The sequence below is a fragment of the Vigna unguiculata genome, chromosome 11 (genome assembly GCF_004118075.2).
Source record: "Vigna unguiculata cultivar IT97K-499-35 chromosome 11, ASM411807v1, whole genome shotgun sequence".
Lineage (NCBI taxonomy): Eukaryota > Viridiplantae > Streptophyta > Magnoliopsida > Fabales > Fabaceae > Vigna > Vigna unguiculata.
Genome location: NC_040289.1, coordinates 19,836,578 through 19,860,735, shown reverse-complemented (window position 1 = coordinate 19,860,735; position 24,158 = coordinate 19,836,578). Strand labels below are relative to the sequence as shown.

At 26.0% G+C, this 24,158-nt stretch overlaps 1 protein-coding gene and 1 long non-coding RNA gene across 2 annotated transcripts; both read left to right on the top strand.

The window, feature by feature from the left end:
- Positions 1-1,477: 1,477 nt before the first annotated feature.
- LOC114168856 lies at positions 1,478-1,918 on the top strand. Its single transcript, XR_003600780.1, has 3 exons — positions 1,478-1,543; positions 1,617-1,701; positions 1,785-1,918. It is a non-coding gene; the product is annotated as an uncharacterized LOC114168856 (long non-coding RNA).
- A 130-nt stretch (positions 1,919-2,048) lies between these two features.
- LOC114170238 lies at positions 2,049-3,269 on the top strand. The gene is made up of 5 exons (XM_028055729.1): positions 2,049-2,146; positions 2,249-2,369; positions 2,570-2,749; positions 2,835-2,912; positions 2,979-3,269. The coding sequence occupies exons 1-5, from the start codon at positions 2,049-2,051 to the stop codon at positions 3,267-3,269; spliced, it is 768 nt and encodes a 255-aa protein (XP_027911530.1).
- The last annotated feature ends 20,889 nt before the right edge of the window (positions 3,270-24,158 follow it).

Sequence of the window (24,158 nt, the reverse complement as noted above, 5' to 3'; positions counted from 1 at the left end):
AAAGAAGCCCCAACATTTCAGGTTTATTTAATTCTTATGTCTTTGGATATGCATACATCAATTGAGTTCTTTCCTTTTTCATTTATGTTACAACATTTTTCTTACTTTTTTCATTACTTTCAAATGTTCAAATTACATCTTTATTTGAAATCAGATCTTTATTTCCTATTTTCGTTGATTTGTCAACCTTTTCCAACATTTAAAGTTACTTTTTGTTTTCTTTTTGTACTGCTTTCTGCCATATTTCTTTTTATTGCACAACATTGAGCCATGTGAAAAACAGCTTTTGTTTTTTTCTGTGATCTTCGTATTTTTGTCAGTCACTTTTCCCAGTTTTTACTCCATTTGTTTAACCTAAACCACAATTTGTGTGTTGTTTTAGTAAATATCTTTACTCATGTCAAAATCTGCTTTTGCTTTTGCAGATTGTTTCTAAATTTGTGAAATGAAAACCAGAGCATGCGTATGGTGTTGTTTTGTATTTATGATCTTCCAATATATTTTTTTTATCTTTTTATGTTTTGTACAAATACATTTCTGCAGACCTTTCTTCATTCCTTACTTTGCTCTAATTTCCATCATTTCCCTCATTCCTTCAACCATGTCTGTTATCCAAAAACACACTCACTCTTTACAAGAACTCAACCCTGAGATGGAGAGTTGGAATATCCTTGCAAGAGTTGTAAGGTTATGGTTTGTTGAAGATTACACAAAAGGAAAAACTCCATTTTCATGGAAATTGTTCTTCAAGACCAAGAGGTATCTTCCTTAAACTATAAACGTCTTTTATTTTTTGAGTTTTCCTAATTTTTTTTTACCCAAAAGTTTAGATATGTTTTTGTAAGTTTAAATCTGCTTCTATTTTTTCATTTATGAATCTATTTTTTCAGGGTGTACTAATCCATGCATATGTTAGACGCACCTTGATATACAAATTCCAGTCATAAATCAAAGAGGATAAGGTTTACACCATCCAATCTTTAAGTGTTTCATGTAATGGTGGTTCTTATAGAACCACAAAACATGCCTATAAGATCAACTTCCAATTTGGAACCAATGTCAATATGGTGCAAAGTACCTTAGTTCCGAAAACTACAACTTCATACACCCCTTTTTCAACAATCATAGTTGCTGGTTTTGACACAGATTACTTAGTTAGTAAATATGTTTTGCTTATTTTTCTTTATTTTTTTGTATAACTTTTTGTTAATTTTTTTTCTCTTTTTCCTCTTTCTGTAGATGTGATTGGGATGTTTACTGGTGTTGGAACAGAGAGGGAGCTAGAGAAAGCTGGTAAGAAAACCAAAATGAATGTCATCCTTATTGAAGCTGATGGGTAAGCAGATTTCATTTGTTTTTGTTCTTTATTGTTTTTTATTTTTGTTCATGTATTTCATCTGCTTATCTTTTTATGTGATTTTTAACATTCAATAGTTTGCAACTAGAGTGTACTTTATTTGGTCAATATGTTGATATGTTAAATGCATTTCTGGCCTCTAGAGAGGATCAACATGTTGTCATTGCAAAGTGAAGACCTTCCAAGGTAACTAACATAAACCACATTATTACAGTTGTATTAATGAATAAAAATCTTTTTGACCTTTTCTCTTTTGTAGATAAAGTTTCTATTCAAAACTGTATGAACTGTACCAAGATAATTTTTAATTGTGATGGTGAAGATGCAACCAAGTTGAAAAAAATGTAAGTCTATAAACATAACATATATCTTTGTTTATAGATAGATATATGTATATCTTTGTAATATAACATATTTTTTAACGTAGGATGTGGGATAATACTGAATCTCCTTCTCAAGCTCTTACCCAACTTTGTGCTTCTTCTAAAGTTAGCTTAGAAGATGATTTCATTAAGCTGCATCCTAGGAGTTCAATTGAAGGTTTAAAAGATTTTAAGCAGGTTCAAATATTTGTCTCTATGTTGCACATAAATTTTTTTATTTAATGACTTTTTTTTTCATAATTTGATATTCTTTATTTTACAGGAAAGTACTTTTGTATTAAAAGCTACTATTAAACATGTGCTAGATCATGATGATTGGTGGTATACATCATGTATCTGCAACAAAGCAGTTTATCCTGATTCCAAAATGTTTTTTTGTGAAAAGTGTAACAAGCATGTCATTAAGGTTACACCTAGGTAATATTTTCAATATTCAGAACATGATTTTATTAATATAATATTAAGAAAACTTAATAATGTTCATAATGTCTTTATTGTTTTTTTTTAGGTATAAACTGAAACTTCGTGTAATTAATGCTACGGATTCTACAACTTTTGTTGTATTTGATCGTGATGCAAGTGCAATGTTGAAGAAATCATGCTTTGACATTCTTGACTTGCAAGACAAGGTTAAGTTTTTAATCTAATCATTTCTGCTTATATTGTTGACATTTAACTTAAATGTTTTGTTTGATTTTCAAATGAATTCACAATCAATTATTTCCTATTCTATATTGGGTACTTTGTTTCCACTTATTTTACTCATTATTGTTGTACAGTAATTTTTTACATTAATTTACATCATTTATATTAATCCTTTTTTTAATAGAACACTGCTGCTGGAGACTTGCCTAAAGAGTTTGAAGTCCTAATTGATAAGACCTATCTGTTCAAAGTTGAGTGCAAGAATGATTATAATACCAAATTTGAACAATCATTCAGAGTTAAAAAAGTTTGCATGGATGAAAAAGTAATTGAAAGCTTTTCTGATGTTGAAATTAAGTCTTTGGTAAGATTTTTTTTTATTTTTTTCCAAGTGTTAGCCTATTTTTTTCTTTAACTTTTTTATTATTAATATTGTATACAATTTTTAGGATCTATACTCTACAAATGAAGAAGAAAGCAAATTAAATGAGCGAACAAATCAAATCTCATCTGATTCCATTGCAGAGGTAGTTGAAGATTACAATTTAACTTATTTTGTAAAGCTTTGTATATGCTAATCTGTTTTTTTTTAGGATTTGTTGATCAAATTCACAGAAGAATCAAATGATGTTGAGACTCTAAGTGATGATTTGAACAATATAGTATCAAGCCATGTTCCTCCCAAAGAATCCTTGAAAAATAAAAATGTAATTGATGTTCAAATTCATGAGTTAACCCGCAAAGAATCATCTCATCTGGACAATCTTGATTTGGCTACTCAGCCACCTCTTCCAGCACTTAAAAGACAAAGTCGATCTATGGTTCAAGAAAACAAGAAGATTCCAGTGAAGATGTTGAAGAAGAATATAAAGATTGAAAAGTGATATACTTTATTTGGATTTTTATGTTTATTATGTTATTTTTTGAAAAACATTTGCTGCTGTTATGTATTTGTACTCATGACCATTATTTTCTGTTTGTCTTTGGTTGTTATTTTGAAAACAATATTACTTCAACTATGTTTTAATTTAATTATGAATAGATTTCATGCTTATTTTTAATTTTGTACTCTATCTTTACATTCAAAATTTGCTAGCTGAATCAAAGTGTGTTGATATAATTTGACATTGTCAACACCATAATCATGCTAGCTACATTAATTTAATTAATTTCAGCATAGGTTTTTCCTTTTGTTTTGGTTTATAAAAAATTGTTTATTTTCACTATTTTTTTACCTTTTTTAAATAGATTTCTATAAATTTATATACCTTTTGTTGTATATGCTTATTTTTAAAATTTAGTATATATTGCTAGCCTAATGTCGAAGTTTTGATATTAGTTTTAATATCAACTACATTATGATGCTACCTACATCAAAGTCATTAAGTTTTTATCTATGTATATTTTTCAACTACATTATTGTTTTCGTAACATATAAAATTTATTTCATGTTTTCAAAACCATTATTCCTTAATCAAACAGATTGATTAACAAATCAAAAAACATTTGTAACTTTGCATTTAAAGGATAAAAGTTGATTTTGATTTTCTTAATCATAATTGTACAATTATTTAAATGTTATCTTCTATTCTTTTATGTGCTATTACTCTTTCAACTTCTTATTTGTTTTTATTTATTAAAAAAATATTTATTTCTTTATAATTTTTTTAAAGTTATTTTTACTTTCACCAAATTAATTTAAAAATTTTATTAAGTATCATTGCATTTTGAAAAACCCTTCTTTAATTTCTCTTTAATTACAAGTCTTTTCATATCTATATATTAACTTTTAATATTATCTTTTATTCTTTTATTAATTAGTTATATTTTTTTGAATATTTTATTATATTATTTTTATCTGTTATTACTCTTTCAAATTCTTATTTGTTTTTATTTATTTCAAAAATGTATATTATTTTTAAAGTTATTTTTACTTTCTCAAAATTAATTTAAAAATATTATTAAATATGATTCAATTTTCAAAAAGCCTTCTTTAATTTCTCTTTAATTACAAGTCTTTTCATATCTATATAACCGTCTGTTTTCCTTATTTACTATCAAGTTTTATATTTTTACAAAATCACTGAAAAAGAAAGGTCACTCCCCTACACTTGCTTCCATGGATTCCTCTTTGAGTGTCACTGCCAGAAAAACTTTAGGAAGGTTCACCACGTATCATTTTGTTCATAATCAGGTATGTCTACTTCACAAAAACTTAAAAAAAATATGTGCTTTGCTATTTTTTTTAAGGTTAGACCGTACCACATTGCTTCTTCATCTATCTTAATCGTTCAAAAACATGTATTTCTGTTTTTACTTTTTACACAATATTACTTATTCTCGATTTTCTTTCAAAAAATTCAAACTTTATGCAATAATCGTTCAAAGGTCGTTCTTTTTCTGTTTGTTTCCCATGCTTCATGTATGTTAATCTATATTTTCCTTCATCATCTATTCTCCAAATCATACTTCATTTCATTTGTTGTTATCAAAATGTCATCTTTCTTCAATAATCGTTGAAATCAGTTAAAACTTCTGTTTTTAATGCATTTGTCATCTATGTCGACCTTTTTTCTCTTTCATAAGACAACTTCTATTTTTACTTTGTTTGAACTCTTACTTACTATTGGTTTCTTCTAAAGATGTCAACTTTTTTCATTAACCATTCAAATTCACTACTTTTCTGTTTTTTGTTTTTATCAGTTTTACATCACTCATGCATGTTTTTATTCCTAGATTTTAATATTTATGCTTTCATCATCAGTTTCATATTTGTCTTATTCATCTTTTTGACTTCTCTATCTGTTTTTTGTCTCATTAGGAGTTTGGACATGTTGATCCAATATTTTTTGCTATTTTTGGTGAGGAATTAGGACCCGTTTGGCACTTGGAAGATATTGAAGGGAATCAACATCAATTAACTTTTAATATGGATGTGAACCATCCCGTTCTCACGGATGGTTGGTATAGCCTACGTGTTTTTTATAAATTGCAACATATACATCAAATTGTATTTAGATATGTTGGCAATTCTACCTTCCACATCACTGTATTCCCCAACATGTCTACAATATCGACTGGTGCCAAATTTCTTTCAAACCTAATTCGGTTGCGAAAAAAACATCTGTTTAGAGTCAAATTGTCAAAATCTCAATGCAAAGGAAGCCATCTGGTTAACTTATAATTTTATTATTTTGGTATTATATTTTATTTTCTTTATATATTTTTATTTGTGGTCTTATTTTGTTCTTTTTTCAGGACCTACAATCTGACTTTGCAGATTACGTTCGTAAACGTAGATTGAGGAGGTTGGAATTGCAGGGACGTCACAACACCTTCATTGTTCAATGTAAACTTCTGCTTCGTAATACACCTAAGAAGTCAAGTAAGATTGGGAAGGGATGGAAGGACTTCTGCACATTCAATCGTTTGGAAGAAGGAGATATTCTTGTGTTTCTAGTGGACAAAAAAATGAAAAAGAAGAAGATCAAAGTATACGTCCACAAAGAATGCAGTTTCTAATATTGCACTTTTCTTTTAGTTTAGTATTTATATTATGTATGTTTTTTTGAAGAACTTTGAAAGTACTTTGGTTTTATTTTGTTTGTAATAGTTTTAACATCCTTTTTTTGTTGCTTCTAATAATTAGAAGCCATATCTAAAAGTATTTAACCTAATTTAATTATTGTCAAGTTTTATATTTTAATTATTTTCGTAATACAAAATTTATTTAAGTAATGATTTTCTAAAATAATTTTTCATTTCGGATACTATAAATAATTTTAAATGATTATGATAAGAATTCAAATATGTTAAAATATTTGATTGTTTTTCTTAAAAAAAGGTTAGAAGTAATAATAAAGAAGTCAACTTGATATTCTGCAGTACTAATAATTGGACATACTAACTTAATATAATTTTCAAAAGATTTTATTAATTTCTTTAAAAAAATTATTTTAATATTTCTTGCAAATTTTATTGAAATTGTTTTTTAGTAATAGAGTAACCATGAAAACATTAAAACTCATTTCAGTTTGAACTCTCTTACAAGTTTTTTAATTTAAATTTAATTTCTTCGAATTTTTTTTCATTTCTAAAATTGAAAACAATAAAATAATTTTGTTTTGCCCTTTCTTTAGTAGTTCCATGTTACACTCAATGTAGAAACAAATGTTTACTTTAATGGTTGACTATTACAAAGCATAATACTTTTGTGCTTGCCAAAAAAGGACATATATCACAGATCCACATTCTAAAATGAGGCTTTGCATTGTCTGCAAATCATCAATTTGGACTTTGCAGATCAAATCTTTTTGAAAAGGTACGCTTTTACAAATTTTGAGTTATTTGTTCAGTTCTGATATTTCCATATCAATGAAATGTTTGTTCTTTTTTGTCAAAAGTTTGTACTGACAGTACCTGAATCATCAGGAAGAATGTTGGTTGAATACTACAAATGTGCCTACATATACTAATAGGTTTTTTCTTCCTCTCTCCTTTACTTTCTTCACAATGCATTGTTAATTGCTTTTGTTATTAGTTTTCTATTTCTAATTTTAAATCTTCCTCCAACATGTAATGAATTTGTAAAACACCATAATACCACAATACAATGCATAACTTCTGCACACTTTGAACATTATCACAACAAAATGGATTCAACAAATGGAAGAAGAAAAAGGAAGAACATTATCCCACAAAATTTTTCCAATACCTTGATGAAGTCCACAGGTTCAATATTTTTATGTTTCTCACATTGCATTTTTAAGTTTCTTCATTTTTTCTAGATCATTTGATTTGTTTCTCATCCAATTCAATTAAATCTACACTAATACGAAAAACAAAGTTGCAAATTCTAATCTTACTTCATTTATGTTATTTTTTTTTCTTATTTTGATTGTAGTAACAAATGAGGACAACTCCAGTCCAAGTGAAGCATTTCATTTTCCAAATACTACACCTCTTTCTTAGTTAAGAAATTGTGGTAATCATTTTTTCATTCACTATACATTTTCAGCCAACAAATTTATTACTGCATTCATTGTTGTCAAACTGTTTTTCATTTCATTCACAAATCTGCATTCATTGATTGCACTAACACAAATCTTTATTACTGCATTCATTTTACATCTATTCTTTTCTCATTTGACTTTTTAACTATTCTACCAGTATGGAAAGAAAATGTTACGCCAGATTCAACTAGCAAAACCTACTTATCTCTCAATGTAGATACAGACGTGCAAAATAAAAGAATTCAATCTACTATTAGAAAGCCACTTTTCGAGTTGACATATTGTGGTAAGTTTGTTTTTTAATTTAATTTTCATTCAAATTCAGTACAAATGCTAACACTGCATACTTATTAGTCTCATTATTCATCTTTAATGCATATTATACAATTAACACACATTGATATTAGATGACATCATTTCATAATTAATTCGTTTCATCTTTAAATGCATTTCATAATCCTTTTTTTAACTGCATTTTGCAGAACTTGAACAAAATAATGGGAAAGATGCACGAAGAAAAAGGAAACTTATTATAAATCAGAAGTTGGCAGAAAAAAGTAATTACAAGCGTAATAAAAATGATTAAATACTAATTCTTTATATATCTATTATTATCTTATCTTTAATTGAATTCCTTTCATAATAAATTTTTCTATTACTACCTCTCTTATTAGAATTTCATGGTTCTACATCCATTGGATCTACCAATGCTCCAATTTTGCAAAACAGCAATAGTAACAACACAGGTACAAATGAAAAATATATTAATTTTTTTAATGCTTTTCTCTTAATATATTAGTGCTTTAATATATTTTACTATTTTTTTTTAAAATTGAGTTGTGCATACTGAAATTGAAGCTATCGCGGATCCAATTTCTGTACCAACTCAAGATATGCTTATTGGACTTTACATATTAACGAATGGGAATCGTCTGGGCATTTCTTCAAATAGGTATAGTCCACGTAATTGCAGAAATTTGAAAAATGAAAGAATTCCCCAAAACAACTATAAGTATACGAAAAAAAAAGAACCTTTTTTTTTGAATTCCTATGATGCAATTGGAGCTTATCAATAGAAAAGAATAACCTTCGATAGTCCTTTGTGGCTCCAGAATTTTTTTTTCTAGAAATGGTTTTCAGTTTGCTTCTATCTCTTTGTGGAATATGCTTCAATTTCATAGTTAGCTCACAATAATGATTAACCTGTCAAGTTGAGTATTTAAAATTGATGAGCAAAAAATTATTTTAATATTAATGTTTCTATTATTATTATTTTTCTGTTTCACATATATTATTGGTATGGTTTAATCATAGTTTTTTTAATGAACAGTTTGGGGAGTCTTCCATAAGTTATCTTTGGTTTGTCTTTGTGATTTTTCAACGTACCTATGAGATTATATTTTTGTTCACTCAAAGCTCTAGAATTTATGACTTAAAGATATGGTAATATTTAAATTTCTTTGCATTCATTACCTATAGATCCTTTAATATTTTTCATCTAAATTTTTACGCACTTTAGTTTATTTATTTAAAACTTTGTACGCATTTAAATTTGTGGGAGCTATTTTCATTCTAAAACTATTTTATTTGTAGTTAGTTTTTGTTTAGGTTTTTTTTAGTTTTTCATTTTATATTTGACATGAAATCTTGGTAAAGATGGCGTTGAATGTTGGCCTACAAACTACTTGCTCTATCCAAATATGTCTTACTCTCTTTTAAGTTAATGTTGTAGATTTTTTTTTCTCTAGATATGGTTTTCAGTTTCCTTCTATCTCTTTGTGGTATATGCTTCCATTTCTTAGTTAGCTAACAATAATGATTAACCTATCAAGTTGAGTATTTAAAATTGATAAGCAAAAAAATTATGTTGATATTAAAGTATTTTATTATTATTATTATTGGTATGGTTTAATCACCCATGAGATTATATTTGTGTTCACTCAAAGCTCTAGGAATTGATAACTTAGGGATATGATAATATTTAAATTTCTGTTCATTCATTACATATCATTAGATCATTTAATATTTTTCATTTAAATTTTTAGACACTTTAGTTTCTTTATTTAAAGATTTGTATGCATTTAAATTTGTGGGAGCTATTTGGATTCTAAGTTGTTTTATTTGTAGTTTCTTTTTGTTTATTTTATTTTAGTTTTTCATTATATATTTGACATGAAATCTGGGCAAAGATGGCGTGAAATGTTGCCCGACAAAGTACTTGCTCTATTTAAATATGTCTTGCTCTATTTTAAGTTGAATGTTGTAGAATTTTTTTTTAGAAATGGTTTTCAGTTTGCTTCTATCTCTTTGTGGTATTTGCTTCCAATTCATAGTTAGCTAACAATAATGATTAACCCATCAAGTTGAGTATTTAAAATTGATAAGAAAAAAATATGTTAATATTAATGTTTCTATTATTATTATTTTTCTGTTTCACATATATTATTGGTATGGTTTAATCATAGTTTTTTATGAACGGTTTGGGGAGTCTTTCATAAGTTATCTTTGGTTTGTCTTTGTGATTTTTCAACGTACCTATGAGATTATATTTTTGTTCACTCAAAGCTCTAAAATTTATGACTTAAAGATATGGTAATATTTAAATTTCTTTGCATTCATTACCTATAGATCCTTTAATATTTTTCATCTAAATTTTTACGCACTTTAGTTTATTTATTTAAAATTTTGTACGCATTTAAATTTGTGGGAGCTATTTTCATTCTAAAACTATTTTATTTGTAGTTAGTTTTTGTTTAGGTTTTTTTTAGTTTTTCATTTTATATTTGACATGAAATCTTGGTAAAGATGGCGTGGAATGTTGGCCTACAAACTACTTGCACCATCCAAATATGTCTTACTCTCTTTTAAGTTGAATGTTGTAGAATTGTTTTTTCCAGAGATAGTTTTAAGTTTGCTTCTATCTCTTTTTGGTATATGCTTCAATTTCTTAGTTAGCTAACAACAATGATTAACCTGTCAAGTTGAGTATTTAAAATTGATGAGCAAAAGAATTATGTTGATATTAAAGTTTTTTATTATTATTATTATTGTTCTGTTTCACATATATTATTGGTTTGGTTTAATCATAGTTTTTTATGAACAATTTGGGGAATTTTCCATAAGTTATCTTTTGTTTGTCTTTTTGATTTTTGAAGCAAACTATGAAATTATATGTGTGTTCACTCAAAGCTCTAGGAATGGATGAAATAAAGATATGTTAATATTTAAGGTTCTTTGCATTCATTACATATCTTTAAATCTTTTAATATTTTTCATTTAAATTTTTAGTCACTTTAGTTTATTAATTTAAAATTATGTATGCATTTAAATTTGTGGGAGCTATTTGGATTCTAAGTTATTTTATTTGTAGTTAGTTTTTGTTTATGTTTTTTTAGTTTTTCATTTTATATTTGACATGAAATCTTGGTAAAGATGGCGTGGAATGTTGGCCTACAAACTACTTGCTCTATCCAAATATGTCTTACTCTCTTTTAAGTTGAATGTTGGAGATTTTTTTTCTCTAGATATGGTTTTCAGTTTTCTTCTATCTCTATGTGGTATATACTTCCATTTCTTAGTTAGCTAACAATAATGATTAATATGTCAAGTTGAGTATTTAAAACTAATGGGCAAAAGAATCATGTTGATATTAAAGTTTTTTATTATTATTATTGTTGTGTTTCACATATATTATTGGTATAGTTTAATCACCTATGAGATTTTATTTGTGTTCAAAGTTCTAGGAATTGATGACTTAAAGATATGATAATATTTAAATTTTTGTGCATTCTTTACCTATTTTTAAATCGTTTAATATTTTTCATTTAAATTTTTACGCACTTTATTTTATTTATTTAAAATTTTGTACGCATTTAAATTTGTGGCACCTATTTGCATTCTAATTTTTTTTATTTGTAGTTAGTTTTTGTTTATGTTTTTTTAGTATATCATTTTATATTTGACACGAAATATGGGTTAAGATGGCATGGAATGTTGGCCTACAAACTACTTGTTCTATCCAAATATGTCTTATTCACTTCAAAATTGAATGTTGTAGAATTTTTTTTCTAGACATTGTTTTCAGTTTGCTTCTATCTCTTTTTGGTATATGCTTCCAATTCATAGTTAGCTAACAATAATAATTAACCTGTCAAGTTGAGAATTTAAAATTGATGAGCAAAAGAATTATGTTAATATTAATGTTTCTATTATTATAATTTGTCTGTTTCACATATATTATTGGTATGGTTTAATCATAGTTTTTTATGAACAGATTGGGGAGTCTTCCATAAGTTATCTTTGGTTTGTCTTTGTGATTTTTCAAGCTACCTATGAGATTATATTTGTGTTCACTCAAAGCTCTCGAATTTATGACTTAAAGATACGGTAATATTTAAATTTCTTTGCATTCATTACCTATAGATCCTTTAATATTTTTCATTTAAATTTTTACGCACTTTAGTTTATTTATTTAATACTTTGTACGCATTTAAATTTCTGGGAGCTATTTACATTCTTAAATTGTTTTATTTGAAGTTAGTTTTTGTTTATGTTTTTTTTAGTTTTTCATTTTATATTTCACATGAAATCTGGGTAAAGATGGCATGGAATGTTGGTGTAGAAAATACTTGCTCTATCCAAATATGTCTTACTCTATTTTAAGTTGAATGTTGTAGAATTTTTTTTTCTAGAAATGGTTTTCAGTTTCCTTGTATCTCTTTGTGGTATATGCTTACATTTCTTAGTTAGCAAACAGTAATGATTAACTTGTCAAGTTGAGTATTTAAAATTGATGAGCAAAAAATTTATGTTAATATTAAAAGTTTTTAGTATTATTATTGTTCTGTTTCACCTATATTATTGTTATAGTTTAACGACCTATGAAATTATATTTGTGTTCACTCAAAGTTAATGGAATTGATGACTTAAAGATATGATAATATTTAAATTTCTGTGCATTCGTTACCTATCTTTAGATCGTTTAATATTTTTCATTTAAATTTTTACGCCCTTTATTTTATTTATTTAGAATTTTGTACGCATTTAAATTTGTGGGACCTATTTGCATTCTAAATTTTTTTTATTTGTAGTTAGTTTTTGTTTATGTTTTTTTTAGAATATCATTTTATATTTGACACGAAATATGGGTTAAGATGGCGTGGAATGTTGGCCTACAAACTACTTGCTCTATCCAAATATGTCTTGTTCACTTCAAAATTGAATGTTGTAGAATTTTTTTTCTAGACATTGTTTTCAGTTTGCTTCTATCTCTTTTTGGTATATGCTTCCAATTCATAGTTAGCTAACAATAATAATTAACCTGTCAAGTTGAGAATTTAAAATTGATGAGCAAAAGAATTATGTTAATATTAATGTTTCTATTATTATAATTTGTCTGTTTCACATATATTATTGGTATGGTTTAATCATAGTTTTTTATGAACAGATTGGGGAGTCTTCCATAAGTTATCTTTGGTTTGTCTTTGTGATTTTTCAAGCTACCTATGAGATTATATTTGTGTTCACTCAAAGCTCTCGAATTTATGACTTAAAGATACGGTAATATTTAAATTTCTTTGCATTCATTACCTATAGATCCTTTAATATTTTTCATTTAAATTTTTACGCACTTTAGTTTATTTATTTAATACTTTGTACGCATTTAAATTTCTGGGAGCTATTTACATTCTTAAATTGTTTTATTTGAAGTTAGTTTTTGTTTATGTTTTTTTTAGTTTTTCATTTTATATTTCACATGAAATCTGGGTAAAGATGGCATGGAATGTTGGTGTAGAAAATACTTGCTCTATCCAAATATGTCTTACTCTATTTTAAGTTGAATGTTGTAGAATTTTTTTTTCTAGAAATGGTTTTCAGTTTCCTTGTATCTCTTTGTGGTATATGCTTACATTTCTTAGTTAGCAAACAGTAATGATTAACTTGTCAAGTTGAGTATTTAAAATTGATGAGCAAAAAATTTATGTTAATATTAAAAGTTTTTAGTATTATTATTGTTCTGTTTCACCTATATTATTGTTATAGTTTAACGACCTATGAAATTATATTTGTGTTCACTCAAAGTTAATGGAATTGATGACTTAAAGATATGATAATATTTAAATTTCTGTGCATTCGTTACCTATCTTTAGATCGTTTAATATTTTTCATTTAAATTTTTACGCCCTTTATTTTATTTATTTAGAATTTTGTACGCATTTAAATTTGTGGGACCTATTTGCATTCTAAATTTTTTTTATTTGTAGTTAGTTTTTGTTTATGTTTTTTTTAGAATATCATTTTATATTTGACACGAAATATGGGTTAAGATGGCGTGGAATGTTGGCCTACAAACTACTTGCTCTATCCAAATATGTCTTGTTCACTTCAAAATTGAATGTTGTAGAATTTTTTTTCTAGACATTGTTTTCAGTTTGCTTCTATCTCTTTTTGGTATATGCTTCCAATTCATAGTTAGCTAACAATAATAATTAACCTGTCAAGTTGAGAATTTAAAATTGATGAGCAAAAGAATTATGTTAATATTAATGTTTCTATTATTATAATTTGTCTGTTTCACATATATTATTGGTATGGTTTAATCATAGTTTTTTATGAACAGATTGGGGAGTCTTCCATAAGTTATCTTTGGTTTGTCTTTGTGATTTTTCAAGCTACCTATGAGATTATATTTGTGTTCACTCAAAGCTCTCGAATTTATGACTTAAAGATACGGTAATATTTAAATTTCTTTGCATTCATTACCTATAGATCCTTTAATATTTTTCATTTAAATTTTTACGCACTTTAGTTTATTTATTTAATACTTTGTACGCATTTAAATTTCTGGGAGCTATTTACATTCTTAAATTGTTTTATTTGAAGTTAGTTTTTGTTTATGTTTTTTTTAGTTTTTCATTTTATATTTCACATGAAATCTGGGTAAAGATGGCATGGAATGTTGGTGTAGAAAATACTTGCTCTATCCAAATATGTCTTACTCTATTTTAAGTTGAATGTTGTAGAATTTTTTTTTCTAGAAATGGTTTTCAGTTTCCTTGTATCTCTTTGTGGTATATGCTTACATTTCTTAGTTAGCAAACAGTAATGATTAACTTGTCAAGTTGAGTATTTAAAATTGATGAGCAAAAAATTTATGTTAATATTAAAAGTTTTTAGTATTATTATTGTTCTGTTTCACCTATATTATTGTTATAGTTTAACGACCTATGAAATTATATTTGTGTTCACTCAAAGTTAATGGAATTGATGACTTAAAGATATGATAATATTTAAATTTCTGTGCATTCGTTACCTATCTTTAGATCGTTTAATATTTTTCATTTAAATTTTTACGCCCTTTATTTTATTTATTTAGAATTTTGTACGCATTTAAATTTGTGGGACCTATTTGCATTCTAAATTTTTTTTATTTGTAGTTAGTTTTTGTTTATGTTTTTTTTAGAATATCATTTTATATTTGACACGAAATATGGGTTAAGATGGCGTGGAATGTTGGCCTACAAACTACTTGCTCTATCCAAATATGTCTTGTTCACTTCAAAATTGAATGTTGTAGAATTTTTTTTCTAGACATTGTTTTCAGTTTGCTTCTATCTCTTTTTGGTATATGCTTCCAATTCATAGTTAGCTAACAATAATAATTAACCTGTCAAGTTGAGAATTTAAAATTGATGAGCAAAAGAATTATGTTAATATTAATGTTTCTATTATTATAATTTGTCTGTTTCACATATATTATTGGTATGGTTTAATCATAGTTTTTTATGAACAGATTGGGGAGTCTTCCATAAGTTATCTTTGGTTTGTCTTTGTGATTTTTCAAGCTACCTATGAGATTATATTTGTGTTCACTCAAAGCTCTCGAATTTATGACTTAAAGATACGGTAATATTTAAATTTCTTTGCATTCATTACCTATAGATCCTTTAATATTTTTCATTTAAATTTTTACGCACTTTAGTTTATTTATTTAATACTTTGTACGCATTTAAATTTCTGGGAGCTATTTACATTCTTAAATTGTTTTATTTGAAGTTAGTTTTTGTTTATGTTTTTTTTAGTTTTTCATTTTATATTTCACATGAAATCTGGGTAAAGATGGCATGGAATGTTGGTGTAGAAAATACTTGCTCTATCCAAATATGTCTTACTCTATTTTAAGTTGAATGTTGTAGAATTTTTTTTTCTAGAAATGGTTTTCAGTTTCCTTGTATCTCTTTGTGGTATATGCTTACATTTCTTAGTTAGCAAACAGTAATGATTAACTTGTCAAGTTGAGTATTTAAAATTGATGAGAAAAAATTTATGTTAATATTAAAAGTTTTTAGTATTATTATTGTTCTGTTTCACCTATATTATTGTTATAGTTTAACGACCTATGAAATTATATTTGTGTTCACTCAAAGTTCATGGAATTGATGACTTAAAGATATGATAATATTTAAATTTCTGTGCATTCGTTACCTATCTTTAGATCGTTTAATATTTTTCATTTAAATTTTTACGCCCTTTATTTTATTTATTTAGAATTTTGTACGCATTTAAATTTGTGGGACCTATTTGCATTCTAAATTTTTTTTATTTGTAGTTAGTTTTTGTTTATGTTTTTTTTAGAATATCATTTTATATTTGACACGAAATATGGGTTAAGATGGCGTGGAATGTTGGCCTACAAACTACTTGCTCTATCCAAATATGTCTTATTCACTTCAAAATTGAATGTTGTAGAATTTTTTTTCTAGACATTGTTTTCAGTTTGCTTCTATCTCTTTTTGGTATATGCTTCCAATTCATAGTTAGCTAACAATAATAATTAACCTGTCAAGTTGAGAATTTAAAATTGATGAGCAAAAGAATTATGTTAATATTAATGTTTCTATTATTATAATTTGTCTGTTTCACATATATTATTGGTATGGTTTAATCATAGTTTTTTATGAACAGATTGGGGAGTCTTCCATAAGTTATCTTTGGTTTGTCTTTGTGATTTTTCAAGCTACCTATGAGATTATATTTGTGTTCACTCAAAGCTCTCGAATTTATGACTTAAAGATACGGTAATATTTAAATTTCTTTGCATTCATTACCTATAGATCCTTTAATATTTTTCATTTAAATTTTTACGCACTTTAGTTTATTTATTTAATACTTTGTACGCATTTAAATTTCTGGGAGCTATTTACATTCTTAAATTGTTTTATTTGAAGTTAGTTTTTGTTTATGTTTTTTTAGTTTTTCATTTTATATTTCACATGAAATCTGGGTAAAGATGGCATGGAATGTTGGTGTAGAAAATACTTGCTCTATCCAAATATGTCTTACTCTATTTTAAGTTGAATGTTGTAGAATTTTTTTTTCTAGAAATGGTTTTCAGTTTCCTTGTATCTCTTTGTGATATATGCTTACATTTCTTAGTTAGCAAATAGTAATGATTAACTTGTCAAGTTGAGTATTTAAAATTGATGAGCACAAAATTTATGTTAATATTAAAAGTTTTTAGTATTATTATTGTTCTGTTTCACCTATATTATTGTTATAGTTTAACGACCTATGAAATTATATTTGTGTTCACTCAAAGTTCATGGAATTGATGACTTAAAGATATGATAATATTTAAATTTCTGTGCATTCGTTACCTATCTTTAGATCGTTTAATATTTTTCATTTAAATTTTTACGCTCTTTATTTTATTTATTTAGAATTTTGTACGAATTTAAATTTGTGGGACCTATTTGCATTCTAAATTTTTTTTATTTGTAGTTAGTTTTTGTTTATGTTTTTTTTAGAATATCATTCTATATTTGACACGAAATATGGGTTAAGATGGCGTGGAATGTTGGCCTACAAACTACTTGCTCTATCCAAATATGTCTTATTCACTTCAAAATTGAATGTTGTAGAATTGTTTTTCTAGACATTGTTTTCAGTTTGCTTCTATCTCTTTTTGGTATATGCTTCCAATTCATAGTTAGCTAACAATAATAATTAACCTGTCAAGTTGAGAATTTAAAATTTATGAGCAAAAGAATTATGTTAATATTAATGTTTCTATTATTATAATTTGTCTGTTTCACATATATTATTGGTATGGTTTAATCATAGTTTTTTATGAACAGATTGGGGAGTCTTCCATAAGTTATCTTTGGTTTGTCTTTGTGATTTTTCAAGCTACCTATGAGATTATATTTGTGTTCACTCAAAGCTCTCGAATTTATGACTTAAAGATACGGTAATATTTAAATTTCTTTGCATTCATTACCTATAGATCCTTTAATATTTTTCATTTAAATTTTTACGCACTTTAGTTTATTTATTTAATACTTTGTACGCATTTAAATTTCTGGGAGCTATTTACATTCTTAAATTGTTTTATTTGAAGTTAGTTTTTGTTTATGTTTTTTTTAGTTTTTCATTTTATATTTCACATGAAATCTGGGTAAAGATGGCATGCAATGTTGGTGTAGAAAATACTTGCTCTATCCAAATATGTCTTACTCTATTTTAAGTTGAATGTTGTAGAATTTTTTTTTCTAGAAATGGTTTTCAGTTTCCTTGTATCTCTTTGTGGTATATGCTTACATTTCTTAGTTAGCAAACAGTAATGATTAACTTGTCAAGTTGAGTATTTAAAATTGATGAGCAAAAAATTTATGTTAATATTAAAAGTTTTTAGTATTATTATTGTTCTGTTTCACCTATATTATTGTTATAGTTTAACGACCTATGAAATTATATTTGTGTTCACTCAAAGTTCATGGAATTGATGACTTAAAGATATGATAATATTTAAATTTCTGTGCATTCGTTACCTATCTTTAGATCGTTTAATATTTTTCATTTAAATTTTTACGCCCTTTATTTTATTTATTTTGAATTTTGTACGCATTTAAATTTGTGGGACCTATTTGCATTCTAATTTTTTTTATTTGTAGTTAGTTTTTGTTTATGTTTTTTTTAGAATATCATTTTATATTTGACACGAAATATGGGTTAAGATGGCGTGGAATGTTGGCCTACAAACTACTTGCTCTATCCAAATATGTCTTGTTCACTTCAAAATTGAATGTTGTAGAATTTTTTTTCTAGACATTGTTTTCAGTTTGCTTCTATCTCTTTTTGGTATATGCTTCCAATTCATAGTTAGCTAACAATAATAATTAACCTGTCAAGTTGAGAATTTAAAATTGATGAGCAAAAGAATTATGTTAATATTAATGTTTCTATTATTATAATTTGTCTGTTTCACATATATTATTGGTATGGTTTAATCATAGTTTTTTATGAACAGATTGGGGAGTCTTCCATAAGTTATCTTTGGTTTGTCTTTGTGATTTTTCAAGCTACCTATGAGATTATATTTGTGTTCACTCAAAGCTCTCGAATTTATGACTTAAAGATACGGTAATATTTAAATTTCTTTGCATTCATTACCTATAGATCCTTTAATATTTTTCATTTAAATTTTTACGCACTTTAGTTTATTTATTTAATACTTTGTACGCATTTAAATTTCTGGGAGCTATTTACATTCTTAAATTGTTTTATTTGAAGTTAGTTTTTGTTTATGTTTTTTTTAGTTTTTCATTTTATATTTCACATGAAATCTGGGTAAAGATGGCATGGAATGTTGGTGTAGAAAATACTTGCTCTATCCAAATATGTCTTACTCTATTTTAAGTTGAATGTTGTAGAATTTTTTTTTCTAGAAATGGTTTTCAGTTTCCTTGTATCTCTTTGTGGTATATGCTTACATTTCTTAGTTAGCAAACAGTAATGATTAACTTGTCAAGTTGAGTATTTAAAATTGATGAGCAAAAAATTTATGTTAATATTAAAAGTTTTTAGTATTATTATTGTTCTGTTTCACCTATATTATTGTTATAGTTTAACGACCTATGAAATTATATTTGTGTTCACTCAAAGTTCATGGAATTGATGACTTAAAGATATGATAATATTTAAATTTCTGTGCATTCGTTACCTATCTTTAGATCGTTTAATATTTTTCATTTAAATTTTTACGCACTTTATTTTATTTATTTAGAATTTTGTACGCATTTAAATTTGTGGGACCTATTTGCATTCTAAATTTTTTTTATTTGTAGTTAGTTTTTGTTTATGTTTTTTTTAGAATATCATTTTATATTTGACACGAAATATGGGTTAAGATGGCGTGGAATGTTGGGCTACAAACTACTTGCTCTATCCAAACATGTCTTATTCACTTCAAAATTGAATGTTGTAGAATTTTTTTTCTAGACATTGTTTTCAGTTTGCTTCTATCTCTTTTTGGTATATGCTTCCAATTCATAGTTAGCTAACAATAATAATTAACCTGTCAAGTTGAGAATTTAAAATTGATGAGCAAAAAATTATGTTAATATTAAAGTTTTTTATTATTATTATTATTGTTCTGTTTCTCATATATTATTGGTATGGTTTAATCACTCATGAGATTATATTTGTGTTCACTCAAAGCTCTAGGAATTCATGACTTAAAGATATGGTAATATTTAAATTTCTTTGCATTCATTACCTATCTTTAGATCGTTTAATATTTTTCATTTAAATTTTTACACACTTTGGTTTATTTATTTAAAATTTTGTAGGCATTTAAATTTGTGGGACCTATTTGCATTCTAAAATTGTTTTATTTGTAGTTAGTTTTTGTTTAGGATTTTTTTTAGTATTTCATTTTATATTTGACATGAAATGTGGGTTAAGATGACGTGGAATGTTGGCCTACATACTACTTGCTCTATCCAAATATGTCTTATTCTCTTTTAAGTTGAATGTTGTAGAATTTTTTTTTCCTATAAATGGTTTTAGGTTTGCTTCTATCTCTTTGTGGTATATGCTTCAATTTCTTAGTTAGCTAACAACAATGATTAACCTGTCAAGTTGAGTATTTAAAATTGATGAGAAAAAAATTATGTTGATATGAAAGTTTATTATTATTATTGTTATGTCTCACATATATTATTGGTATGATTTAATCATAGGTTTTTTATGAACAGTTTTGGGAATCTTCCATAAGTTATCTTTGGTTTGTGTTTCTGATTTTTGAAGCAAACTATGAAATTATATTCGTGTTCACTCAAAGCTCTAGAATTTATGACTTAAAGATATGGTAATATTTAAATTTCTTTGCATTCATTATCTATAGATCCTTTAATATTTTTCATTTAAATTTTTACGCACTTTAGTTTATTTATTTAAAACTTTGTACGCATTTAAATTTGTGGGAGCTATTTTTATTCTAAAACTGTTTTATTTGTAATTAGTTTTTGCTTAGTTTTTTTTAGTTTTTTCATTTTATATTTGACATGAAATCTTGGTAAAGATGGCGTGGAATGTTGGCCTACAAACTACTTGCTTTATCCAAACATGTCTTACTCTCTTTTAAGTTGAATGTTGTAAATTTTTTTGTCTCTAGATATGGTTTTCAGTTTGCTTCTATCTCTTTGTGGTATATGCTTCCATCTCTTAGTTAGCTAACAATGATGATTAAATTGTCAAGTTGAGTATTTAAAATTGATAAGCAAAAAAATTATGTTGATATTAAAGTATTTTATTATTATTATTATTATTATTCTGTTTCACATGTATTATTGGTATGGTTTAATCACCTATGAGATTATATTTGTGTTCACTCAAAGCTCTAGGAATTGATAACTTAACGATATGATAATATTTAAATTTCTGTGCATTCATTACCTATTTTTAGATCATTTAATATTTTTCATTCAAATTTTTACGCACTTTAATTTATTTATTTAAAATTTTGTACGCATTGAAATTTGTGGGACCTATTTGCATACTAAAATTGTTTTATTTGTAGTTAGTTTTTGTTTGTTTTTTTTTAGTATTTCATTTTATATTTGACATGAAATCTGGATAAAGATGACGTGGAATGTTGGCCCACAAACTACTTGCTCTATGCAAATATGTCTTACTCTCTTTTGAGTTGAATGTTGTAGAATTGTTTTTTCCCATAGATGGTTTTAAGTTTGCTTCTATCTCTTTGTGGTATATGCTTCAATTTCTTAGTTAGCTAACAACAATGATTAACCTATCAAGTTGAGTATTTAAAATTGATGAGCAAAAAAATTATGTTGATATTAAAGTTTTTTATTATTATTATTGTTCTGTTTCACATATATTATTGGTATGGTTTAATCATAGTTTTTTTATCAACAATTTGGGAAATCTTCCATAAGTTATCTTTGGTTTGTCTTTTTGATTTTAGAAGCAAACTATGAAATTATATTTGTGTTCACTCAAAGCTCTAGGAATTGATGACACAAAGTTATGGTAATATTTAAAGTTCTTTGCATTCATTACATATCTTTAGATCCTTTAATATTTTTCATTTAAATTTTTATGCACTTTAGTTTCTTTATTTAAAATTTTGTATGCATTTAAATTTGTGGGAGCTATTTGGATTCTAAGTTATTTTATTTGTAGTTAGTTTTTGTTTAAGTTTTTTTTAGTTTTTCATTTTTTATTTGATATGAAATCTTGGTAAAGATGGCGTGGAATGTTGGCCTACAAACTACTTGCTCTATCCAAATATGTCTTACTCTCTTTTAAGTTGAATGTTGTAGATTTTTTTTCTCAAGATATGGTTTTAAATTTGCTTCTATCTCTTTGTGGTATATGCCTCCATTTCTTAGTTAGCTAACAATGATTAAGCTGTCAAGTTGAGTATTTAAAATTGATGAGCAAAAAAATTATGTTGATATTAAAGTATTTTATTATTATTATTGTTGTGTTTCACATATATTATTGGTATGGTTTAATCACCTATGAGATTATATTTGTGTTTACACAAAGCTCTAGGAATTCATAACTTAAGGATATGATAATATTTAAATTTATGTGCATTTATTACCTATCTTTAGATCAATTAATATTTTTCATTTAATTTTTTACGCACTTTAATTTCAGTTTGCGTCTATCTCTTTATTGGTATGGTTAAATCATGTTTTTGTATGAACCGTTGTTTGGGAGTCTTCCATAAATTATCTTTGGTTTGTCTTTCTTAGTTTTCAAGCTACCTATGATATTATATTTGTGTTCACTCAAAGCTCTAGAAATTGATGACACAATGATATGGTAATATTTAAAGTTCTTTGCATTCATTACATATCTTTAGATCCTTTAATATTTTTCATTTAAATTTTTACGCACTTTAGTTTATTTATTTAAAATTTTGTATGTATTTACATTTGTGGGAGCTATTTGGATTCTAAGCTGTTTTATTTGTAGTTACTTTTTGTGTATGTTTTTGTTAGTTTTTCATTTTATATTTGACATGAAATCTGGACAAAGATGGGATGGAATGTTGCCCGACAAAGTACTTGCTCTATTCGAATATGTCTTGCTTTATTTTAAGTTGAATGTTGTAGAATTTTTTTTCCTATAAATGGTTTCCAGTTTGCTTGTATCTCTTTGTGGTATATGCTTACATTTCTTAGTTAGCAAACAATAATGATTAACCTGTCAAGTTGAGTATTTAAAATTGATGAGCAAAAAAATTATGTTAATATTAATATTTCTGTTGTTATTATTTTTCTGTTTCACATATATTATTGGTATGGTTTAATCATAGTTTTTTATGAAGTTTGGGGAGTCTTTCAACGTAGATTATATTTGTGCTCACTCAAAGGTCTAGGAATTGATGACATAAAGATATGGTAATATTTAAAGTTATTTGCATTCATTACCTATCTTTAGATCCTTTAATATTTTTCATTTAAATTTTTACACACTTTAGTTTATTTAAGTAAAATGTTGTACGCATTTAAATTTGTGGGAGCTATTTGCATTCTTAAATTATTTTATTTGAAGTTAGTTTTTGTTTATGTTTTTTTTTAGTTTTTCATTTTATATTTCCCATGAAAATATGGGTAAAGATGGCGTGGAATGTTGGCCTACAAACTACTTGCTCAATCCAAGTATGTCTTACTTTTAAGTTGAATGTTGTAGAATTTTGTTTTCTAGAAATAGTTTTCAGTTTGCTTGTATCTCTTTTTCGTATATGCTTACATTTCTTAGTTAGCAAACAATAAGATTAACCTGTCAAGTTGAGTATTTAAAATGGATGAGCAAAAAATTTATGTTAATATTAAAATTTTTTAATATTATTATTGTTCTGTTTCACATATATTATTGGTATAGTTTAATCACCTATGAGATTATATTTGTGTTCACTCAAAGTTCATGGAATTGATGACTTAAAGATATGATAATATTTAAATTTCTGTGCATTCATTACCTATTTGTAGATCGTTTAATATTTTTCATTTAAATTGTTACGCAGTTTAGTTTATTTATTTAAAATTTTGTACGCATCTAAATTTGTGGGACCTATTTGCATTATAAAATTGTTTTATTTGTGGTTAGTTTGTGTTTACGTTTTTTTTAAAGTATTTCTATCTATATTTGACATGAAATAGAGGTTAAAGTGGCGTGGAATGTTGGCCTACAAACTACTTGCTCTATCAGATATGTGTTACTGTCTTCAAAGTTGAATGTTATAGAATTTTTTTTTGTAGACATGATTTTCAGTTTGCTTCTATCCCTTTGTGGTATATGCTTCCAATTCATAGTTAGCTAACAATACTGATTACATGTCAAGTTGAGTATTTAAAATTGATGAGCAAAAAAATTATGTTAATATTAAAGTTTTTTATTATTATTATTATTGTTCTGTTTCACATATATTATTGGTATGGT